This window comes from Balearica regulorum, chromosome 3 (assembly GCF_011004875.1).
Source record: "Balearica regulorum gibbericeps isolate bBalReg1 chromosome 3, bBalReg1.pri, whole genome shotgun sequence".
Taxonomy (NCBI): domain Eukaryota; kingdom Metazoa; phylum Chordata; class Aves; order Gruiformes; family Gruidae; genus Balearica; species Balearica regulorum.
In genome coordinates this window covers 100829785-100848242 of record NC_046186.1, presented here as the reverse complement: position 1 = coordinate 100848242, position 18458 = coordinate 100829785, and the positions used below count along the sequence as shown (strand labels likewise).

At 38.6% G+C, this 18458-nt stretch overlaps 1 protein-coding gene across 1 annotated transcript in view; it reads right to left on the bottom strand.

Moving 5' to 3' along the window:
- HHAT (hedgehog acyltransferase) overlaps positions 1–18458 on the bottom strand; it is a 160271-nt gene that overhangs the window by 128414 nt on the left and 13399 nt on the right. The window contains 1 exon segment of the mRNA XM_075749183.1: positions 10733–10883. Coding sequence (XP_075605298.1) covers positions 10733–10883 — 151 coding nt within the window.

Below are 18458 nucleotides of genomic sequence, written 5' to 3'. Positions count from 1 at the left end.
TATGAATAGACTAAAGACAGGATACTTCAGAGAAAAAAGTGAGGACTAATTATCCCCTGGTCTCCCTCAAGACAAAAAAATAAATATATTGAGAGTTATGCCCTGAAATTGCTTCGATGAGGGACAAGAATTAAATCCACATTCCCTAAAGAGCAAGAAATAATTACTTTCACAAGTGCAGCACCCATACAGGTCTTGTGCACCATCAGGGTTCTGATCAGTCCTAGGGACTAGAGAGAGTAAGATTTTAATGGAGTTTTCTTTGTTACAGGATATAAAGTACTAGGGGGGGGGGAAATCACATAGAAAGCACAATCTCTTCTGTACTAAGTAACAGGTTAGATATCCAGACTGGCATATATCCAACACTTAGTGAACTCAAAATATCTGCATGTGTCAGCCATATATGTGGAAAACATTTATAACAGGGAAAGGACATAAGGAGAGTTATGGCTAATATGAGGTATATTCTGCACATTCTGCACACAGACAAAAATCCACCACTCAATAGCAACACTTCAGAATTCTGAAGACTATGTACTAGAATCACCTGTGTTCTCAAAAATGTCAATATTTTTATTTAAAAATTGAGAACATGAGTTTGCCTGTGCCAGTTCTGCCAAGGACTAATAAACCATTTTTGCAGCAGCTAAACCACAATTTGACATCAAATCACACTAGCAGCACGGAGAGGGATACTGACAGTTCTAACTTTGAGCTGTACCTTCAGGGGGATGGATTTAAGTGGACAGTTTACCATTTGTGAAGAGTTCAAAGTCAGCGACATAGATGGAGACAGGTAAATGTGATACTGTGTGCCCAGGGGCTGTAGACAGAAATATCCCAGGCACCTTAAAAACAGCCAGGTTGCCACTGGACCATGAACACTTTTGAAAGCAGAAAGGAACGGTGTAATTTCTACAAGCAGGGAAGGAGTTCAAGCAGTAGCACTATCCCACATTTCACTGTAGCAAACAATACAATAACTGTACTTTGAGCTCTTCAAATCAGTGAGAGTAGTTGCCACTTATGTTGGTGATGAAATCCAACAAGTGGGTTATTTATCACAGTTTCAGTACTCTGTACCCTGAGGGTATTCACCATCTCTTAAAAGAAGCATTGTAGTTGTGGCAATGTTTCAACAGTAGTTCTCAGCCCTTCCTTTCACAAATGTGGCTAAAAACTTGACATTAGAAAAATCTAATTCAACCACATATCCTCAGAGGAGCCTGTCCTATTTAACCATAGAACAGCATTTGCAAGACCAGCACTTCCATTAGCAGTCTTTGCAAATAAATCTGGCATTTTGCTGGTGAGCTGCTCACTAAGACTCTCTCCACACCAGAACATTTTGCACTGGAGACAGAGGTCACTGAATGAACAGCTGCTTTCATCAACACAATGCTCTTAAGTTGCTTCACTGTCCCTCTTTCAAGAAAGATCTTCCAGCAGGGATGCCCAGAAGACTCTGTAAAGACAGAATTCTTGACAGATGCCCCATCATTTAGCAGTTCTAAACTACTTTTCCTGATACTCCTATTTCTGCTCATCTTTCTTCCTACACTGCCTGTGGCAACCTTCCCAGCTAGCAATCCATCAAAGATGAAAGCTTCCAAATTACAAATAATTACAAGTGTGTAGCACAAGTCTGAAACATGTTTTAGAGTCTTGTCTAAAGAATAAGATTACTGCAGGGAAAGCAGCTACAAAACCTGCATATAGACTTTGCTAAATTCTATTATTTAATGTCTCAATGAACTATAAAACTTTGCTAAAGCAAATCCCCTAAAGCGGGTATGCCTACCAAGTAGAGTAAGTATTTTTCAAGTAGTGACCGCTACCAATTGATTCATCTTCATTATTAAATAAAGATCTGGGATAACATCCATATTTTTAAAAGACACTTTCGCCTGTCTATAGCTTGTGTGGATTCAGATATATTGTTTTCTGCAAGTTTACTTGAAACCTACGCCTTCATAGCAAAGCTTCTCTTCAGTGACAACCAACACACATCTTCCTAAATAATTGCCACCATGCTAGGATACACTATTTAGAAAGCATATGCACAACTTAAAACAGAAAAAACAAGTAAATTCTCACAAGGTATTTTACAGCAGAAATACAGCAAGCAAACTGAAAATATTCAGCTAAAAAGCCCAGACTACTTAGTGGTGTTTGCTTTTAAAATGAAGATGGGAAGATGAATGATGAGGCCCATAACCCAGAAAAATGAGATCCAATCTGATACAACCACCCAGTTGGATTTATCTATTACCCAAACTACGGAACATACTTCTGGACACTGAGCCTTGAAAGTCACATTGCAACATTTTCTGGGGACTCTCTTGCCCATACAAGTATGTTCTTGGAGCTCTCATTTTTCACTTCAGCCTTTCAATTAGTCCAAGACACATGGTGTATTCCACCCACATACAGATTTTGCAGTCTGCCCACTGACATATTGGAATCAGGAACAAATATATATGTGCAGCTCTTTTGGCATTCCTTCAAGATAAACAATACCAAATCCTGTAATTTCCCATTCAAAACCAAAGGAGTTCTTACCATGCAACATACAATGAAACAAACCCTTGCTCAACCCAATGAGAAAATTCCTGTTTAAGTGAATTCAAAGTTCTTTTAACCATCTTAAGAACCTGCTTAGCCTAGATCTCAAGCTTCAAAGGACTGCCTTTTGTTTGCAAGCTTTGATTTTAAGTTTTAACCACCTGCAATGCAGCAAACTAATAGTAGCATTTTCTTTCATCTCAATGTAAAAATGTAACTAAGTGAAAAAGAAAACCAATGTTATTTGAAAGAAAAAATATGAAGACTGTCAAATGCTTTTATATCATGTCCTTGACAAGCAATTTCTTGTTACAGTAATAATAAGCAGGACTTGTATATACATGAAGATATCTTTATCACATTCTCTGACACTTGCTTAAGGACATACTGGAATGTTAACATTTCATGCCTAGATAAAACATATTTCTGCTCTGTTTCTTCCTGGCATGATTCAGCAGTATCAAGTTGCCTTTTGGTTTCCTCTGTTACTAGAATAACCAAAGCTGCCACTGCGTTCAGCCTGTGCTGGATGCTTCCACCCGGAGTTCTGCTCAGTGCTGCACAGCTCTTCAGCACCAATACAGCCAATACATGAACATTCACGTTACTTCACAAAAGAGTACTTTGTAAACAAGTGAGTACTTTAAGGTTGAACAGAGCAAACCCTAAACGTTTCACTTGCAAATTATTTCCTGTATTGCCTCACAGGGAGAAGACAGGGCCTTTTCGTACTCATGAGAACAGTGGGAATCCACAATGAAATCCTGACCCAGTCAAAATGAGCAGCAAAACCCTCACGGATTTCAACAGAAGTAGAAATACCTGGACTGATTCTGGACAGTGTATATAATGCAGGATGCAGTCCAACTTTGGTATATGTTTTATTATGGACACCTTCACCTCTGAGTAGAAAATATCAGTAAGAGTTCCAAAGCTTTGTCTGTGGAGTTTCAGTTATTAGCTGGGAGCTCAGGCTGGAGACCCACATAGCAAAAGTAATCGACAGTACGATGGCCACTAGGAGAGAGGTCTTTTGGGGACCACATAAAGAGACTTCACAAACCGCTAGTGGCCTCCAGCCTACAAGTTTGATCCATGATCTAATATGCTTTGTTGTTTCATTTCAATTTAAACATACAACTTCTATTATATCAGAAAGCCCGAGGAAAGTTTTAATGATTCTGGGCAGCAACTTCCCCGCACCCCTGCAATCTCCTGGCAAGAGAGACAAGCAGAACTTTAAGGCAGCATCAGTCATTGCCAGTGTTAAGTTAAGATACAGACCTGCCTATTTAGGAGGCTTTAAGACAAGAAATTAGTTCTGTTTCTCACATATCCCTCACATTGGATCTTTGTGACATAGTTCAGCAGACACCTTCTTAAAAAGAGAAAATCTCATTTGTGTTCTGTTAATCTCTCCTAGAACCCTTCAGAAGAAATATTACTTTAATTTTATACCTTCTGATTCTTCAAAAGCCTGTGGTAGCTCATGGATAGTGGATGAAACCTAATGCCCATTAGTGGCAAACTCCCATAGGGTAAGTTCTCCTTCGTTTTTCCTCGAGTGAGACTCTTGCAATGCAGCGTGATTGTCCAATTGCTACGACATCCCTATCCTTACTGCAAACAGAACAATGAAGTTTATTAATAGCCATTACTCATTTTCCACAGTGGTTGAGCAGGCAGAGCGCTGTTTGCCAAATGTCAGCAGCAATAATAGTTTGTATCTATGCAGAGCTCATGGCAAATACTGTGAAGAACAGGCTTCATGGGTGATCAGCAGTAGGTGGGTTTAACTTGTTTGTTAAAAAAGCCCAAATTCAAATTACAGTAACAAAGCAGTCACCATGCAAATAAATTTCCAGTAATTATGCAATTTAGACCCAAGAAGGATTAGGGTGCTTCATTATTGCCTCTTTTTATACTCCTAAGAGACAAATAGTAGATTTTTTTCTTCTACTGAAAAGATTTAAGGAGCCTTTTTAAAGCTTTAATATAACCAGCAAATTGAGCTGTACAGTAGATAAGAACTGTAGCATGCACTAATTTGGCTGACGTCAAAAGCAGTTAAATCTTTAGTCTCTATCAGTGAAAGAATGACTAACTAATCCAGAACTAAAGCATCTTTCATACATTCAGGTGACACACTAGCTAAAAACCATGTGTCACACATCAATGCCCAGCTTTAAGCACCACAACAGTTAATGAAAAATACCACAAGTAAATCAAGAAAAGTGTTATTTTTCAACTTAGAAACAAGTTATTCCACTACTAAAAAACATGCACTAATTCTGCAATTAAATCCCTGACTTTGGGGAAAGCAACTTAAGTATTCTGATACTGGCAAGCAGGTATAATGTTTAAAAGGTTATTAATAACTGCACAGCCTTTCTAAGGAGGGCTCTTATCTTTGAAAGACCACCTGACTCCAGCTGTTTATCTGCACAGCAGCTGTGTATTTCACACAGGAGCACACTTAGAAGTATCACAGGGGTGGTAGGTGGGAAGGACATACAGCAAGACCTGCCTTATGCTCACCCCTAATCCTTATGTACCAACAGAAGGAAAGAGCCCCTTTCTTTCTGAGACTCTCACCCAGCATCTTCAGAGACCACCTAAAAAGCTTCAAGAATGAAAACTAATATTCTTTAAGCTTTTTAAAGCACATCATCCACAAATATATGCAAACATAAGGTTTCCATAACAAAACTGTTCTTATACATGTTATTTTTACTACTGATTTGGGATCCAGATGTCCAGATAGGACACACAAACCAGATGTTATTGCTTCAGGGTGTTAAAGTCTGCAAAAGAAGGCTCATGGGCATTGATTGATTTAGACTGCTGCACACTGGCAATATTGATTTCTTCTATTAATATTTCAATACAATTTCCCCTTACTCATGAGCACTAGGCCATTTCAGTATTGTGGGTGTCATTCTATTTAATCCAACTATCCTTTTAAATAATCCTTTTTCATATTTAAGAGATCTTTCTACAAATATTGGGTGGGGAAAACATGTTCATTGATTTTTAAATAGAAATGTTACAGCACTAGCATTTAAGAATAAAACCAGTGAGAAGGTAGATTAAAAGACTTTTTACCTGACACACTGTCTAAGACACACTGGACAATTTTTTCTTTGAAAATATCAAAGGCTAGAAATATATCAGAAGTGACACTCCTAATCTCCAGAGGAAAGAGAAACACACATATGCCTGTTCTTTTTCTTCTGTCTCAGTTCCAACTGCTGGGTAAGTCCCATCAGAGGCATGGAGTAGAGAGCTTTCAAAGACATAGCTGTCTAGAACTATAGGATAGATACAAAACAAATCGCCTCAAAATACCCGATCCCCCTGAAGCCAACTGCTAGGTCATTTATAGCACTTAAAATGAGATTCTCTGTTCATAGCACAAGCAGGCTTGGCCCAGCATCCCTGCTCTGATCCCCTGACAGCACCCACTCCCGAGGCGCAGAACCCCAGTGCGGGTCCTCCTGCAGCTTTGGGGAGCAGCTGTTGCTCCTGCTGCAACCTGTTCCACAGCAAGGTGGGCAGCAGGTATGAGCCACAGACCTGGATGTGCTATTCAAATTTCTACCAGGCTCTGGGCAATTCCTGATGAACCCCTTCTTCACACCACCATGGAGATACGGAGTTCCTCTTCACTACCTGCCTTTCCTTCCCTCATGCAAGTTTTTGAAGGATTTGTAATGCAACTGACTCCTAAGGATACCTGCCATGGGAAGAAGTTTGCAACCCATCTTTTAGCATCCTTTCTTCCCCCCCTTCCCCTGTAATTACCTCCAAATGACAGGTTCCACAACAGGGATTTGCTGTTATTACTAGCATATAATCAGAGAACTAAACTCATGGGAAGGAGAAATTTAGGGAGAAAATATGCTATCAAATTTCAGACCTTCCATCAACTTATACAGAAACAGCAGAGCAAAAGAGCACTACAACACTCAAACAGAAAGCAAGAGCCTTCCACAGGAGTTTGTTACAGTACAAGCCTTTAAACTTGCAAAGGCACCTTTTTCTGAGCCCGGAGGCAGGGATGTCACCCTGAATACACATGGCTGTAGCAGTTACAGATGGACCATTATGTCTGTATTCACTTGTGCCAGATATTGGCTAGTTGGAAAATTAAGGAGGCAAGCTTCCCAAATCAAGCAGACAGAAACACCGTTTCTGATCTTATTTAAATTACCTTAATATCTTATAACAAAGCCTTTCAGCAGCCTTCTCCTCTTGATTTAATAACTCCAAAAATATTTATTCCAATGCAGAAGTCAAAAGCCCAAAGGGAAGTACATGATAAACTGGGCTCAGACAGTAAGAAACACAGGTGAAAAGGGATTTAAATAATTACTTTTTCCCCCTACAGGTCAGAAAAATCTATTTTCCTTGTTTAAAAAGCTATTCTAGTCCTCACTACAAACTAAGAGAAGGTAATTAGATATAAATACTAATGTTTAAGCCAGAAATAAGAGATTGTAAGTTTTTGCTTGCTATTCATCATTCCAAAATTACTGTGTGTGGTCACAGTGATCTCTTGTGCTCACAGTCACATATAGCATCAGTATCAGACTTGTCTCTTCCCAGAAAAGAATCTGAAAGGAAGGGAAAAAGTACCCTGCATGGTCCTTTCTGACAGACATACACAAGGAACTATTTCCAGAGCAGGGAAGGTTTCAAGAGCAACAGTGAAGGGAGACAAAGTGTACAGATACAGATGAGATTACACCTTCATTTGTAGATCCATTTTCTATAGCACAATTACAGATAATATGGATTAGAATTTTGCTGTAGGCTCATCAGTTTGGAGCAATTCACTGAGACCATGCATATAGGCCACTTCTCTCACACAGGGCAATCAATGCTTTTGCAATAGTGAGGCAGGTAAACCAGACCAAATTGCAGACAATTTCTTTCAAATCATAACCCAGGTGTCATTTTTGGATGTCACCAAAACACCTGTGGGATAAACTTAACATGTGTTCTTAACATGTAAACTTAAGTGTGCATGTGTGTCTGTACATGCCAAATACAGCCCTCCTACTCCACCCATTAGCATGCAAGAAAATGAGGGGTTGACTTATGCCAGACTCCTGTCTGGTCAAAAACTGGGGTGTTAAATACAATGTGGAATCTAGAACTTACAGCATAGTAGTTGAAAATGGCCAGACCTTTCTCCATCAGTGCATTATTTTAATCTCCATCAGTGCATGTTTCAACACCATTTTCTTTATTCAAGATGAAATTCTGTTTCCTGTGAAGTCTACCTTTCAAATACTTCTTAGGCCTTCCTGAAGAACCTCTGCCCTTGCTGAGGCTAACTTATATTGAACATGCATGAAGTTTTAGCACAATTTGTCCTCAAACTTGTCCCCAAATTAGACTGGGATAACATACTTGGGAATATGCAAATTTTAAGTTGTGCTTCTGCATGCCTCAGTCTATGACCAGAGATAACTGGTTTCTTATGCCATGCTGTTCCCATGGCATGTCAAAACACATCTGATCAATGTGTCCAACATCTTTGCAGAAGAGCACTCACTCAGTAATGTAGTACAGAAACAAAAATGGCACTATGGTATTTTTTTCCATGAGCAGCATCTGTGCTAAATATTATCTTAATTTACAAACTCACAAGTTTGTGGAATGCATTGCCATTCACCAATATGTCAAAATTGACATAGGATTTAGTTACATGCTATCTATTGTTTCTATAATAGAAGGGTAGTTTCTACACCCTTACTCCTCCACTACAATATTTTCCCATATTGAACTAGTTTACAATTTTCAGCAGTAGCACAACTTTTTCCAGTTACACTATACAAATTGCTCCCCACCTGAAAAGCTGTATTGCAGACATCAGCCTTGACCAACTCTTCAGAAGCACTTACAAGCACTTACATTGCTTGCTCTCACACTATTCATTACCTTGCTTTTACCCTTGGTAACAAAAACCAAGTTTTAACACCTTGTGACTTAAATAAGATAAAGCAGACATTAAAAACTAAGTTTTTGTGTCACTGAACTGCTGCCTTATCTGGAAATCAGGAGCTCAGAACCTCCTTTTCACAGTTATAATCAAGTAATCCATTATCATGCATTTATTAGCTATGCAACTGCACATTTAGGAAGATATTGATATCATGGTAAAATGAAACCACAGTAACACATTCAACACCTGTATTTGCCTTGAGACAGTAAACAAGATTGCTATTTTTGTCTCAAGAGATTGTTTTGATTGAATAAAATGCAAATTAAGCAGAATCTACTATAAAGTTGGTAACAGTTTTTTAATCAAAACCTTTTACTTGTAAGTTTGAATATACACAATTTAGTTTATTGTTTAGTACCATAAACGGGAAGGCAGCATACCTGATTTGTTTAATACCTGCTGCTTTTCAGCTCTAGAGAAGTTTTAGATGAGCTGTGGTATCTTTCTTACTTTCCTGATAGAAAGCTCTTCCACCTGCTGTATCACCTAGTGAATTATGTCAGCACATGCTGATTATATGTGACACTGGTCTGGATGTATCAGATCAAAATCTTTGTTGTTATGCTCAGAAGACACCAGGTGGTGGTGGAAGACTCCTTAGTAGCATATTTGCATTCCTTGCATTGTGACATTCATGTTGTCTTTCTCTTCAGGCTACCTTCTCTTCTTCAAAATCTGCACTGCTAATAGCTTTGAGACGTCAAAACAACAATACTGGGTCTTCTGAAAGCCTAGCTGGAGTAATACCCTGTTTGAGAATACCCTAAAGCAGACACCAGCAAGAAGGGCAAAAGCAAGCCAAGCACACACAAGTACATTTTTCCAAGCAGCCTCCCTGATGCCAGCCAGCAGGTAGCAGCGGTGCATTCCATGTTATCTGGCTCATTCCACCTCACCCCATTTTCCAGCCTGGCCTTAGAAGATTAACAAGCTTTACCAGACTGCCACTTTAAGAAAAAAAGAGTCTGGTACTAGGCACTGTGTAATTACCATTTACATTTGACCCACTCTGATAAAGTTGTTAGGAACATTCACTTAAAAGTTCACATATTCAAACTAGGCAGAAGTATTTAGCACTTTAAGGAAACAGTGTCACTATTCATAAGATTTCACAACACAAGCTATTTACTTTCACCATTTTTTGCTAGCTTTTATGTTAAACCCATCATTTCCACACTTCCTGTCCTGTTCACAGTCATACAGTTTAGAAACAAAAGACAATTCCTACTTTAACACTGACAACAAAACAAAGTCTCTGCATAGTAGTGATTGAAGAGTTTAACTCTTTAAAGGCATAAGGGCCTCAATTCAGAGATCCAGAGGGCAAGCTACATGAATTTTCTTATATAATTGACAATGACCCATAATTCACTAGTAGCCATAGGAAATTCTATTATCCATACATCTTTGAGAGCAAGAAATCAAATCAACTGTACATGAATTGATTTTTTCCAACTTTCAAAGCAAATAAACCCCATCTATGAATTCATTTTACTATTTCTAGTAGTAAATGTATGATACATATGAATGAAATACTTGTGCAAGTATTAAATATCAGATCACATTTTTTCCTTCTGTAAAGAGACAATTAAACTTTCTGCTAAGATACTAGTTTCAATTTTCTTGTATTATGAATATTTTTTAAAGAATACCCAACATTTTTAATGTGATACACCAGGCACCTTTGCAGATTCAAAGTGCCTTTTCATCATCTGTTACAGCTACCTGACACAGCAGTGTCATTACTATTTGTGCCAGAGTTCAGTCTCATTTGGCACCTCCAGAGCAATACAAAGATTCCCTGCCATAATAACTGGGAGAGGAGAAAAAAACCCACTGCTGTCCACAACTCTGCTTACAAGGGCCAGCAGGCCAAGAGATGCTGCTCTCAGGAGAATGTCTGGTAAAAAGCACAGATTTCTGTATTAACTCTGTAGGTCCTAAATTCAGTTCAAACTCTGAAAGAGAATTTACATTAAGGCATTTGCTAGTAGTTCAAATAATTTTTAAACAGTGCGTCTGTTTTCTGCACCCTCTTTCTGCTGCATGAGGACATGAAAGCAAACATGTATGTGACCATGGACACACACACGCATGTTCTTTGACTGTCATGTATCAGTAATAAATTGTCTGAAAAAAACAGTGACTAACCTCCACATTTTAGTGAAGCTGTGCATCAGGCTCACACAGCAAGGCAGAGCTGGAGGTTTGAGTCCATCCATTTGGAGGAGAAGGGCAGGAACACCATACAGAACCAGGTATTTCACATAAAAAAACAGTACTTGAGCTAAAGCCAAGCCACCTAAAAGAAAATTTAAAAATAAAAAAAATCATACCTTAAACAAGTCCTGAAATACTTTTAAAACCTGTTTATATCAATTACTTCTAAACAGCCATTATTCAAAGAATTAAAGCAAGAATTATCAGTTGATGGAATATTATAATACCTACTTCTGCAACAGCTATAGGACATAAGCACGTGCAATTATGACTTTAGGCACACACACACAAAATAGTACCATCATTCCAATACAAAGACATAAGTAAGCATCTGTAGTTCCACTTCCAAAAATCTTTGGACTGGGTATCGACCACTATGAAACAAACACTGACTTATGTTGAGCTAAAATTCAGAACACACTGATATAAGTGATAAACATTTATCACAGGGACAATAAATTCTTCATCTTTGCAGAAAAACCCAAACTACCCACTCTTCACTTGTTCATCCAGAGCAGGTATAAACAATGGTTATCTTATCCTGGCAGCTTATCCTGACAGCTCCACAAACATCTCAGGTACTGATTATTTGAGTCCCCCCAAAACACCCCCACAAGATTCCTCCGGCTACAGCCGAGGCATAGAGGACTGGAACTCCACTTGGCATAATGCTTAAGGTATATTTCAGTTTTTAAACCCACAGGACAAAGGCCTCCTTAGCTGCCCAGTTTCCACCAGAGCAGCTTTGGCTGGGTGTTTGCTCACAGCTTAACCCCAGTGCACAGCACATAACACAGCATCTTGCACAGGTGTGAGATGAAAATCAATACTGGCTATTCTCAGAGTTATTACTCACACAAGTCACAATCTTTGAGCACATTATAAAGCAAGATGACTCATATTAACATTCTAAATGTTTTCTGCTGAATAAAATGGTATTTGACCAATAATCATATGAAAAAAAATCAGTAAAAAGTAGAGGCCAACACCTTTACAGGAACTGGTGAGTGTTCACTCCTACAATTCCACTGACTTTGGTGAACTCTTCCATCTGATTGACAGTTGACATAAGTAAAATCTAATCCCAAAAGGGGAAAGTAAAGTTATTATAATTTGGAAGGGCAAAAATATTAAATGCAATTTTACATCTCCTTCCTTTCCAGTGGTCTGCTTTCCCTCATGGATATTAACTTGTGATTTGACTGGAGTACTTTAGATATTTAATGTAATTTTAAAACCTTCCAGCAGACTTTCCTTGGAGAAAAAGTTCTCAATCTCATTCCTGCAGTACAAGTCCATGAACTTCTAAATCATCTGCTTTTTTTTTTTTTTTTTTGCAAAGTATCCCTTCTACATTCTGCTAACTAATAAGTATACTATGGATAGCAGCCAGAAGTTAAACATTAAAAATTCATCTAATATATAACAACCTCAGGTGAAATTCCGGCACTAATAATGTAAATTGCAAAACTCCTGCTGGTCTACACATGGCCAGCATTTTGCTGCTGCAATCCAACACTTCCAGTTTTATTACCATGACCCACATACATGATATAACCAGTTGTGCCATACAAGATAAAAATTGATGTTAGAACAAAATACCTAGACATGAAGCTTACAGTATTTTCCTTCAGGGAGGCAGTCATCTAGTGTTCAATAGCATTCTTCCCCAAAGAAAAACAAACAATCAAAAGGACAATTTGGATACTAGCCAATTAGCTACACATTAGATTACTGCTAAATCAGCCAACTTTCTGCTTTAATTCCCATCTCATTCAGTTTCACATTTCTTTCCTGACAAATTTCATCAGAGAGCTGAATGCTGACACCCACACAAACCAGTTATGAAGATCACAGGTGTCTGTGCACTGGTAAAATTCAGAATCCTTCTGTTATGCATGATGGAAAACAGATTTAGAGACACAGACTACCATTCTCGAGACCCAAAAAAATGAACATATTTTAAAATACAATGACGAAAGACTCTGAGTTCTCAGATACAAAGTTATAACAAGTTTTCAGGGAAAAAAGCATTTTCACCATCTCTAACAACATCCATCTAAATTGTCATTATTGTTAATGAACAGATAGCTCAAGAGCACTGGTATCCTAAATAAATGTAGACATCACATCACTGATCATTACCTGGCACACACTAGCTACTTCGCACATGGCAATTCTGAGACTCGTAATACCAGCAATGTGAAGGTCCCCATCGAAATATGGGGATGAAGTTCTCATTGGTCTTCAAATCATCCCAGCTGCCTGAGAGTTCTGCCCACACAAGGAAATCTAAGGGCAAGATTCAGAGCCACACAACAGCTGGGCTGCACTGGCAGCAGGTACAGGTTTAAGCCTTCTCACATACCTAAGGCATTCCAGCTGCTCTGCATTTGCTCCATTATAGCACAAAGCAGCCAGAAGCACACTGCTTCACCCCATTCAGAAACATGAAATAAAAGACATTTAAGATCAATGCTAAATTTCTCAAGTTCATTAACAATATCACAATTTGTTCTCTAGTGTTCGATTTAAAGCTTAAAAAGAAAAAGAACTTGCACATAAACATGATCTCAAATTGGAAACAAGCTATACCAAGTGTATATTAAAACACACCTAAGGGAAAAGTATTACAAAAATGCTATCTTTTCCCCAGAAAAAAGGCTCAGTCAAGGTTAATTGTTTTAAATTGAAACATTCTAACAAATAAAAAAAAATCAAGTTAAAGTATCCAATCTTACACCCATGCACTTCAACAGTCAAGCTGTTTGAAGTCCCAGATTAAGTTACCTGACTTTCATAGAAATTGAAATTTTCAATTTATCATTTTATAATCCTTAAAGCATTCTAAGTTTTCCTATGCTTTAAAAATGCATTTATAGACCTCTAACTATTTACCTGCCTTAAAATTACTGCAAAACTGCAGTTTGTATGTTTCATAGAGCTTTGTTTCAAAGCTAATTAGGATTTAGAATATGCACAGAATTTTAAATTTTGGGGACTTTTTTGTTTTGTTTTCATATTCTCAAAATTCTACCTGACATTTTTTGATAGAAGTTATCAAACAGACCCTCTTCATAAGCAAGCAACTTAAGATTGGGATCCAGGTATTAGAAACCACATTTGACATTATTCTGTCCATAAACCATCACCAAAACTCATGGTCAAGAACTGTAACTTACAGGCAATTTTATTATGAGCACAACAGCACAATTTCACCCTTTTTGCAGCCACATGCCCCTATAGCATTAATGATTGTAGATGCTTGTTTCTGTCTAGCACCAGGGCAGGTTCAACTAGGAAACACCTATCAGATAAATATGCAGTCATATTTCAAAATGGGTAACTGACACATGGCACAAGTCTAATAGGAAACATTTTTAAAACAACTCAGAATTTGGGGCCATATCATCAAGTTCAAAATGTCAGGCTTTAGGGTTCATTTACCTTTTCTCTTAATTTTTACATACCTCTTCTCCTACAGAAAAAAATAATTACACAGGGATTCCCTCAAATTCGTGTCTCCATGAAAGACTACGGCCCTGTACTGGAGCATAGACTACAGGTCTATCTCCACAATAATGCCAACGATCCTATGACACATCACAAGTTTCCAGCTCCATTAGTCAATCAGTAAGAGTATAATTATTGACAAGCTTTACACATTGGGCTACAGCATTTTCTTCATGGCAGGACACTCCTCCCTGACAAGAGCCCCAAGAGTGAAGCTACTATGACCTTCTTAGTGTAGCATTGACCACCGCAGGATGCTACACCTCATGCTGGGGTAAAGCTTTCATATGAACATGACTACCACAGCGCCAAGTCAACTTGGCACAAGCCAGCAGGTAAGCAGAGCTCTGCAGCCATTGCCAGCAGTCCCACGTACATCACGCTGTGCTGTCCTGTCCCCCCGTCAGGGCTAACTGCTACACTCACCTGGATTAACACAAAAGTGACAATTCTGTTATGTCTACCCATAAAGAGAGCATCGTACAAGAAACATGAAGCACCCTAATTTCATTACTTGAACAGAAGACCATGCAATTAATATTTAGGCTCATATTGCTCAGTGTTTTTCACTGCTGCTTGGCAGTGCTTTGAAAGAGATGCTGGCTCACAAAATCAAAAGGAATGATGAAAGAAAAAAGTATTACAGGGACTCATGCAGCCCAGCTCCATATCCCAGCCCTCCAGTAGCACACAGGCAGCAAGAAAAATCCACAAACATATGGAGGAGTGGCAGGAAGGTACATACTACAGTGTTTGCGCTGGAGGCCAAGCGCTTCTTTTTAGACAAAGTTGAACGGACAGAAAAATCTCAAAGTGAAGTTATTTAAACAAGCCTCAACAGAGCTGCCAAGGGACTCTTGCTCAAGTGTGCTGGTTTTGGCTGCGAGAGAGTTGATTTTCTTCATAGTAGCTGATACGAGGCTATGTTTTAGACTGGTGCTGAAAACAGTGTTGATTAGAGAGAGACATTTTTGTTATTCCTGAGCAGTGCTTACACAGAGCCAAGGCCTTTTCTGCTTGCCACCCCACCAGTGAGTACTCTGGGGGTGCATGAGAAGCTGGGAGGGGACACAGCTGGGACAGCTGACCCCAACTGACCAAAGGGATGTTCCATACCATATGACATCATGCTCAGTATACAAAGCTGGGTGAAGAAGGGGGGACATTCAGAGCAATGGCATTTGTCTTCCCAAGTAACCACTACGCATGATGGAGCCCTGCTGTCCCGGAGATGGCTGAACACCTGCCTGCCCATGGCAAGTGGTGAATGAATTCTCATTTTGCTTTGCTTGCATGGCTTTTGCTTTACCTATTAAACTGTCTATCTCAACCCACAAGATCTCACTCTTCCAATTCTCCCCCGGATCTCCCTGTAGGGGGAGTGAGCGAGCAGCTGCATGGGGCTTAGCTACCAGCTGGGGTTAAATCACATCAAGGCATAGACAGGTCTTCCAGATTACTTACATAAAACCAGAGGTTTTTTCAAGGATAGACATGCCTTAAAGCCACCCACCTTGAATACTCCCAAAACATCTACAGTAGGCATTATGTTCATTAGTAAATACTTGCAGGAAAGAACTATCTAAATAAATCAACAGTTATCACATGAGTAAAAAAGCAGTCATTAAAGTAGGTTAATTACCAATACTATCTGGAAGTTTAGTCTGCAGGAAAGCTTATAAGGACTTTAACTGCCCACCACCACTTTTGTCTGAAAAGCAGTGAATTAGTGTTTTAGAGATTAAAATCTTACTAAGCTTTCTGATTCATATTTGTATTTCCAGTTTTCAAAACAGACATCAAGATGCCAAATACTTTATCAGATTATCATTATCTTGCAGGATGGAAAACAAACCTCAGATTACTCTTACTATTTTATTATCATTTAGATAGATGCACAGACAGCCTAATTTCAATAGCAAAACACTGTGTGCATGCTTAAATAACAAATTTATAAATCAATTTCCTATCTATGGGTTTATTAGAAAAAGAACTGCAATACATCAAAACCAGCACACTTTCAAAGAGGAACTTATGTAATATTTCTTTTAACAAATCAAAACATGAAACCACCAATTACAGATTAAACCAGGTAGCTCCACCTTTAAACAGGTCATATTCTAGATTGACTTACATGCTGCTCATGAAAGTAAATACCCTTTTGGAGTACTAGAGCCTAATTAACAATTAAAACGATGATAGCTAGTTGCCACTAACTTGTGCATGCTTCACTAGAAGAAACAAGTGACATATGATTAAGGCCAATACGTTAAACACACCAGAACGCTTGCAATGTTGTATCATACATGCATACATCTCAGATGTATGTCTCTACATCAGACACCTCTGACAAACATATATACAGATTTCTAGTCAAATATTTTTTCACAATTACAGTATCTATTAATATCCTGGATTAATCCAGTGCAAATGCATTAGACAATACATTTTCATGCAGAACTCTGGCTTTTATCATTCTCTACACCTTGTGAGACTAGCATGAAGCTCTATTCATATCAGCAGAGATGAGTAAATGGCGCTGAATCACCAGGCTAAGTGCGAAGCCTCGTAAGGAAGATGTAGACAGTGTTTAACCTCTGCATTTTCAGAATCAGACTTAACACACAAATGAATTAGCAACACTCAGCTATTCCAGTTTCTATATAACTGAATGTACTCCAGAGTGAATTTTACCATTGATATTCTATGTTGTCATAGCGAAGGAAAAAATAAGTCACTTATTTCAATTTAAGATGTTTCAACTAGTGCTGTTGAGCTCCCTGTTACTATATAAGCCAGTGGATTTGTCATTCAGCTACCGAAGCCCAAAGAATATATGATGGAAAGAATCACCAGTCTACCTGCCCTTTATTTTTTATTTCTTTTCCCAGGCTTCATCACATACAAATGTTATTCACTAGAGCAAATGAACCTCTGATCTGGCCCAGTGTGGCTATTCTTCTGCTATGCTGCATTTCAGGATACTGGATTACTGGAATCCATAGTGGCTTTTATCTTCAGTGCCTGCAAATCTTCATTTTACAGTGTAAAATGTAAAGGCAGCAAATTAATCCCAATTAACTTTAAGAACTGAAAAGAATGAGTTATCAGTGGTTTTCATTACCACAGAATCTGGGTCTTCCTGTTGTGTCATGAATTCTGACCGCACCCAATTCTTTCAATCTGACCAATGCTACCAAAATGAGACACAGCACCGACAAAAACACAGAATTGCTAGAAACACTGCATTTAGTGCTTAGAATCACATAAGCACAAATGCCTTGACACTGTTTGATATGAATAGGTAGCTATTGGCATAGACACAAGTATTTGTGAATATGGACACAAGTATTTGTGACTCCTAGAAGATGCTCTCATTCTCCAAAAAAATACCTTCCTGCAATCAATAAGTAACAACACTGTGCTGCCCAGCTGACATCTTTAAATGAATTCTGAGTTCAGACACTAACTTCCCTCCCACAAACAGAAAGGCCATATATATGACAAATGGGTGCACACAGTTAAAAACCAAAACACTATGATACAGTCCCATTGTATTCTTCATTCTGTTCCTGATATGGGACCTAATATTTGGGCACTGGAAAACCATAATGCTTGCTATCACCTGGCTTTTCATATTATTCCTACCATGGAAGATCAGCATTGCTGAGAAGGATTGGAAGCTATGGGTCATGACTGGAAATCACTTATACCTAAAGTTACCCAAAAGAGTTAATATTCGGATATCTGAAAGCACCTCTATCCAAAGCTAGCTCTCACCACCTCCTCCTCCTCCATATCAGAGACTGGCATTTCCTCTTGGAGGTTAGTCTTGCTACCCAACACAGACCACTAAGGAAACCGAGCACAACTGTGTACTCAGCATGAAATTACGCTTTTTCCAGACCCATGTGATGCACCATTTTGTTAATGCACATGGAATTTGGTCTTCAGTACTACAGCCACAGCTTGCTGAGATAGAAGCATGCAAGTTTAAAGAATTGTGTGGAATGCTAAAGGAAACAATTTACATGTCAGAAAGAATATGTGGTAGAAGATATTCTGACCTCTATGTGGCATGTGGAGTTTATAGTATTGAGCAGAGGAGGAGATACAATAGAAGAATATTATGGATCTGTTTTCA